The 7,136-nt window shown below is 42.3% G+C and overlaps 1 protein-coding gene across 1 annotated transcript in view; it reads left to right on the top strand.

The window, feature by feature from the left end:
* The first annotated feature begins 608 nt into the window (after nucleotides 1-608).
* Nucleotides 609-7,136, top strand: part of dmrt3a (doublesex and mab-3 related transcription factor 3a) — a 29,551-nt gene continuing 23,023 nt past the window's right edge. Inside the window, 3 exon segments of the mRNA XM_041873855.2 lie at nucleotides 609-636; nucleotides 639-911; nucleotides 914-991. Coding sequence (XP_041729789.2) covers nucleotides 609-636; nucleotides 639-911; nucleotides 914-991 — 379 coding nt within the window.

Raw genomic sequence — 7,136 nt, 5'->3', positions numbered from 1 at the left:
GTTGCTGTGTGTTTTGTCAATGCCGTGTAGCCTACAGTCCCAACAGACTGACATAACTGTCTTCTGGGCTGCATCGTTTTATTGCACTTAGGTTAAATAAGGCTTATTCCATAGGCCTACACATCAGCACCTCGCCTTCTGATTTATGAACTCTAATTCATTCTTCCATGCGACTAACCGTTCAATGTAAACGTTTAATTAAGTGTGTGCATTCATTGTCCCGCTAGAGTCTGCGAAACCATGGAACCTCTACCTCTCTCTCTCCCCAGATTCGTTGAGCGGGTACCAGTGATGCGCGACAGTATTTAACGTTACTCGCCTCCATAACTGCGTGTCAGATGGAGGCTGATGCACGTGTGTCTTTATTGCCAGGGGACAGGAGAGGTAGAGGTGGATCCAACCAGCACCTCTATCATGCAGACAGGACAGCGTGTAGCGAACACCGACAGGATTTGATCTCTTCACTCTCACTTCTGTCTGACAACTCTACTCTGCCTGGCCCGGCCTGCGTCACACGCCCTTATCAGATGCACCTCGCGCCTAAGCACTTTGAGGAGATAAAGTAGTGAGAGTGTGTGTGACTGACTGGCTGACTAACGGTGTGAGAAATGAATGGCTACGGATCGCCCTACCTGTACAGGGGGGCCCGGTGACCCAGGCCCGAGCGCCGCTCCAGAGGACCCCCAAGTGCGCGCGGTGCCGGAACCACGGCGTCCTGTCCTGGCTGAAGGGCCACAAGCGATACTGCCGCTTCAAGGACTGCACCTGCGAGAAATGCATCCTGATCATCGAGAGGCAGCGGGTCATGGCGGCTCAGGTGGCGCTCCGCAGACAGCAGGCCAACGAGAGTCTGAGAGCCTCATCCCAGGAGTCTCTGAGAGCTCTGCCCGGCATCACGGTGCCTGGACCCGGGGAGGGAACAAGGGCTTGCCACACCGCTCTGGAGGAATGGACCTCCTATGGACCTCGAAACAGACTGCCAACACGCAGGGTAAGATGATGAGGATAGTCATAATAATAACAATCATAATACGCTTTTATTTAAGTCTATAGCTTTCATTTATGAAATGTTATTCATATAAATATATATCTATATATATCTATATATATATAAATCATTACAAAAATAGATCTCAAATGTGCTGTATTTGATAAAGTTACAACAAAACCTATACCTGAGAGAGAGCCAACGTTTGGACAATTTAGTTAAAAATGGGTTGCCTACACTTAGGCTATTGGTTACAAACTGCGGCGAATGACAACACTGCAATGGCAACACTGCAATGACAACACTGCAATGGCAACACTGCAAAAGCATCGCATTAGACTCAAAATTAAAATCAACAAGAATAGGCTATTATTGTAATTATTTCTTTAAATTGTAGGCAATATCTTTATCACAGATATTCAAGCTTTTTTAACTTTTTTAAACGGCAAGCGTCACTGCATGAAGGCAGTCAGCTTTCCTTTATTGCCTATGGCCTAATATAATTTTTTATAAGTCTGTTAATTGGTTTGAGAAATTAAATGAATACAGATTTGATATTTTAACTCACAGAAACCAAAGTATCTTATGGGGGTTCAACCCGGGGGGTTATGTCAACGGTGGCTGACCTTACAGAGACACATTAACAGACATTGGTATTAAAAAACATTATGCACTCACTAACTGTAAGTCGCTCTGGATAAGAGCGTCTGCTAAATGATCTAAAATGTTTTTTTTAAACATTTGGAAGAGTTTATTTACAGAACGCTATATCCACCAGTTTTCACATGAGTGTTTTTTTATTATAAATGAATGCTATGTGTGTGTGAAATACAGTATTACTATCCTCATATTTTTTATTCATAGATTTTAGATCCCCTCTAAAAATGCTGGGCCAATAATGACCCAATTTGGGTAATTTCTCCTAACCTAGCACTGGGTCACTATAGTACATACCCAGCACTGGGTTATTTTGACCGAGCAGCGGGTTGGTTTTTGACTCTTTTGCTGGGTTCTTGTTATTCATGTATTTCTGTTATTTCTTACTTTACTGCTGGGTTCTTTTTCTACCTCGTCTCTATTAAATCATCTGCTATTTTTGGAAAGGTACAAATACTTCTAACAATAACAATCAATGTTACAACGTTACTACACCAGTCTATGAAATTCTTAAAATGACATATGGACAATCATGACAAATTGTAGATAAAATACCAAATGTTTATTTTCAGATATTAATTTCAGCTACAAGATGAAGTCATGCAAAAGATAAACAAATAAGGAAGACACAAATAAACCAAAACTTTAGAAGCACAATCAAATCAAATCAAAATAAAATAAAATTGTATTCGTCACATATGCCGAACACAACAGGTGTAGGCCTCACAGTGAAATAATTACTTACAATCCATCATTAGAAAATCACAGCAGCCCTACCAATGAAAGCTGAGGAAAGGGGCTGAAGAAAAGTAAATCCTTTACCATGTACTCCCCTAACAGGTATCAATTTTCAACATGAATGAATGTAAAACACAACGAAACATAACGTCTTCTGCTCCAGAGCCTGCCCATTCACGATGGTGAATGCCAGGAGTAGAGGCGATTGTCCCGGAGAATAATCTGAACGAAGGGTTCGAGTCTCTTGTTGTTTTCTGTCGCCTGGCGGAGATTTTCAGCCATATTGGTTCCAGCCTGAGGATCAGAGAATATGATTATAAAATGTTGAACAATAATCAAGACACACATGACATTTTTACACACACACATTTCTGTGTGCAAGGCCCTTAATCTGCATTGAGTTGAGTCCAGACACTGTGCATGGTTCACAGTATTACTGTGTTGTAGTCCGGTCTCCAGACCACATACTGAGTGTCTCGTTCTTGATAGCCGACCAAACTCAACTCCATGATGTACGATGGAGTTGATCCGCGACTAGTGTGGGCGGACTGGAGCTCCGACGTCACATAAAATGAATATTTCAGCACAAAGAATGGGATAATGTGATGTGTAAACGCGGCCTATTCTTTGGGTGTTGAAATCCGTATTTTCCCCCTCCCCCAAAAATGTATCACTTTGGTACTATTTTCACAAGTATGTGGTACAAAACTTCAAACTGGTCATACTTGTTACGCAGCCAGTCTTTCATTCTAAACCTGTCTTTGTGCATTTATTTGGATTGTAAACGTCTCTCACCACACAACCATCGATTCAAAATATACGTTTATTGTGAAATGTAATGACAACATTGGTTTAATCGCCAAAACACAACATGTGGTCCTCTGTAGCTCAATTGGTAGAGCATGGCGCTTGTAACGCCAGGGTAGTGGGTTCGATCCCCGGGACCAGCCATACATAAAAATGTATGCACACATGACTGTAAGTCGCTTTGGATAAAAGCGTCTGCAAAATGGCATATTATTATTATGAAGATATATTTTCAATTTAGTCGTTTTAACTACCAGTTAATCCAATAGCAAATGTGTTTCAAGATACGTTTTCAAATGGCCCTTAGAAGTGTAGAAAGTAATATGCTACAGTACTGTAAATTACAGTTTTCACATTAGGCAATACACTTACATTACCCAACAAAATTGACAGAAAATCTATCCAATGTGTAACCAAAGGTGTGATCAATGAAGACATCCTCTATAATCATGCATGTAAAAAAAACATTGTATTTTCAGAAATAATTGCAACATAGGTGTGCTGTCTGTAATCAAATGTAAGAAATTAAATGAAACAAATTAAATGAATTCAAATAAAACTAACTTTAGACGCATTAATTTGCATCAAGCCGGTCTTGAGCATTTGGCCATAAATTATCATCCACTGTGAATGTCCTCATAGTCCATGCACCGCGGGAAATATCTTTTAGCGTATCCAAGCTTGACATTGGTCTGCATTGATGTCGTCGCATGCCTCATCCATGGACAGAAGGAGGGCGGCACGCTCATGGGGATGGCGATCGTACACCTTCCACCTCCATGATGAAAAAAATGTCTCAATAGGGTTGAGGAAAGGAGGGTGTGGGGGCAGGTATAGGGTCACGAATTGGGGATGGGCCCAAACCATGCCTGAAGCACCTCTGCATGGTGGAACCTGACATTGTCCCACACAATGACAAAGGCGACCCCTTCACCTTGACAGGTCTGCTCAATTTCATTGAGAAACACAATGAGCTGTGCAGCGTTGCTAGGATCCAAGTAATGACCTACGTCCTAACACACCTTAAAAATACACCTTATGGAACAGCGGGGACTGTGAAGCAACACAAACATAGACACTGACACAGACACATGCATACACACACACAATAACATATGCACTCTATACACACATGTACACACCTGGATTTTGGTGGTAGTAGAGTAGAGGCCTGAGGCACACATTTCGTATGCTGTGAAATCTGTTATGAATGTATTGTAATGTTTTTTTAAATGTATAACTGCCTTAATTTTGCTGGACCCCAGGAAGAGTAGCTGCTGCCTTGGCAGGGAACTAATGGGGATCCATAATAAACCCCAGGAAGAGTAGCTGCTGCTTTGGCAGGAACTAATGGGGATCCATAATAAACCCCAGGAAGAGTAGCTGCTGCCTTGGCAGGAACTAATGGGGATCCATAATAAACCCCAGGAAGAGTAGCTGCTGCCTTGGCAGGGAACTAATGGGGATCCATAATAAACCCCAGGAAGAGCAGCTGCTGCCTTGGCAGGAGCTAATGGGGATCCATAATAAACCCCCAGGAAGAGTAGCTGCTGCCTTGGCAGGAACTAATGGGGATCCATAATAAACCCCAGAAGAGTAGCTGCTGCCTTGGCAGGAACAATGGGGATCCATAATAAACCCCAGGAAGAGTAGCTGCTGCCTTGGCAGGAACTAATGGGGATCCATAATAAACCCCAGGAAGAGCAGCTGCTGCCTTGGCAGGAACTAATGGGGATCCATAATAAACCCCAGGAAGAGTAGCTGCTGCCTTGGCAGGAACTAATGGGGATCCATAATAAATACAAATACAAATACACCATCTTCAGAGATAGCTGCTGCACATGGAGGTGTTTCCCCCACGTTGTCCAGGCACTTGGACGGTCACCCGTTTGCGGATGAGGTTCCGCCCACGGCATCGAGTTTCTGCCAGGTTGAAGCCCGCTTCATCAACGAAGATATACTTGTGATGGTCCACAGCAGCACCAACACCCTCTAAACATATAATTTGGTTAGTTATTTCTACAGTACAGTTCCAATATTACATTGTGAAGTAGCATGTGCATCACATAGTAACAGTAATATCAAATCTAATTGTATTGGTCACATACACGTGTTTAGCAGATGTTATTGCTGGTGTAAATGCTTGTGCTTCTATCTCCGACCGTGCAGTAATATGAGTTCTGTAGTATATAGTGCGGTGGTTTCACCCAGTCGTTGTTTCTCTCTAAAGGCTCCAGGTCAATGTGTTCCATAGATACCTGGTGTCTTTCTCTCCTAAAGGCTCCAGGTCAATGTGTTCCATAGATACCTGGTGTCTTTCTCTCTAAAGGCTCCAGGTCAATGTGTTCCATAGATACCTGGTGTCTTTCTCTCTAAAGGCTCCAGGTCAATGTGTTCCATAGATACCTGGTGTCTTTCTCTCTAAAGGCTCCAGGTCAATGTGTTCCATAGATACCTGGTGTCTTTCTCTCTAAAAGGCTCCAGATAAATGTGTTCCATAGATACCTGGTGTCTTTCTCTAAAGGCTCCAGGTCAATGTGTTCCATAGATACCTGGTGTCTTTCTCTCTAAAGGCTCCAGGTCAATGTGTTCCATAGATACCTGGTGTCTTTCTCTCTAAAGGCACCAGGTAAATGTGTTTCATAGATACCAGGTGTCTCTTCAAAGGCAGGTGATTGTTGTTAGGCTGATGGATGCCACATTGGTAAAGGTGTCATCATTCTCCTCAATGGCCTGCTTTATTTCAGACAGCCGTATGTCATTCCTGGCCCTCACCATTTCCACCACTGTCCGCTCCTGCTGGTCGGTCAGCACACGGTCACCACCATGGGGTCTCCTGTCAGTCCTGAGGGTAGAACAGAGTATACAATCAATAGATCATACTGTAAGAATACCGTAACATGTTTTGTGAATTTACATGCATTGCAATATGTAATTTACTGTAAATGTAATGGTAAAGCATAGTGCATATCCTGCAGACTTACCGGTTTTCTTGGTGAACATTTCTCGTGATCGAATTGACAGTTGATCTTTTCAGATTGTGGTGAACTAATCTGGCAGCCTCTGTCATGGTAAGGCCTCTGTTTACCACATGGTCAACGACGATGGCCAGGACTTCATTAGACACAACAGTTCCCTGCCGTCTGCCTCCCTCTCTCTGATGGCCACCTCTCTGACGGGCCCCTCGTCCTCCTCTCTGACGGGCCCCTAGTCCACCTCTCTGACGGGCCCCTCGTCCTCCTCTCTGATTGGCCCCTCATCCACGAGCTCTTTGATTTTCCTCTCCCTTGCTGTCTATCCTGCTCCATGTTGAAAGAAATTGTGTTCACACACCCCCTTTCATATGGTGACCAATTGTGAAATAAATTAGCAATAATGAGTAGTCATTATGTATGGTTATCATGTATCATACATGTCATTTACATGTATGTATTTTACAAACACACATTTTATTTCTGTAGTTCTCAAAATCCATATATAGTAGACAAACCAGTTTAAAATCTATAGGTTTACCAAACGGTTAAGTGATTAACCATTATGCACAGTTGGATTAAGTGATGGTCAAATGTATTTAAACAAATGAGAAGAGAATCATATGAAAAGTATTGTGAGCATTGCATTGTGAAAGGCAATGACTTTATATAAAAGGTATTTCTAGATGAAACACTGATTGGTGAAAAAGTTACTGTGTGATGTTGTGTGTTATACTAGTCAATTGAAAATGTGCTTAAAGTAAAACATTTTTAAAAAAAAGAAGCATTTTTGATGATCTGTTTTGAGTTTTGTACTACATTTTACCACATACTTCTGAAAATAGTACCAAGGCAAAAACAAAAACTGGTAAAAAATATTTTTATGTGACGTGGAAGCTCCAGTCCGCTAGTCACTGCTCAACTCCATCGTACGTCATGGAGTTGACCTTACTCAGCTAGGTGTTGGATATATT

The sequence above is a fragment of the Coregonus clupeaformis genome, chromosome 18, assembly GCF_020615455.1.
Source record: "Coregonus clupeaformis isolate EN_2021a chromosome 18, ASM2061545v1, whole genome shotgun sequence".
Classification (NCBI taxonomy): Eukaryota; Metazoa; Chordata; class Actinopteri; order Salmoniformes; family Salmonidae; genus Coregonus; species Coregonus clupeaformis.
This window is presented reverse-complemented; position numbering and strand designations above follow the sequence as displayed.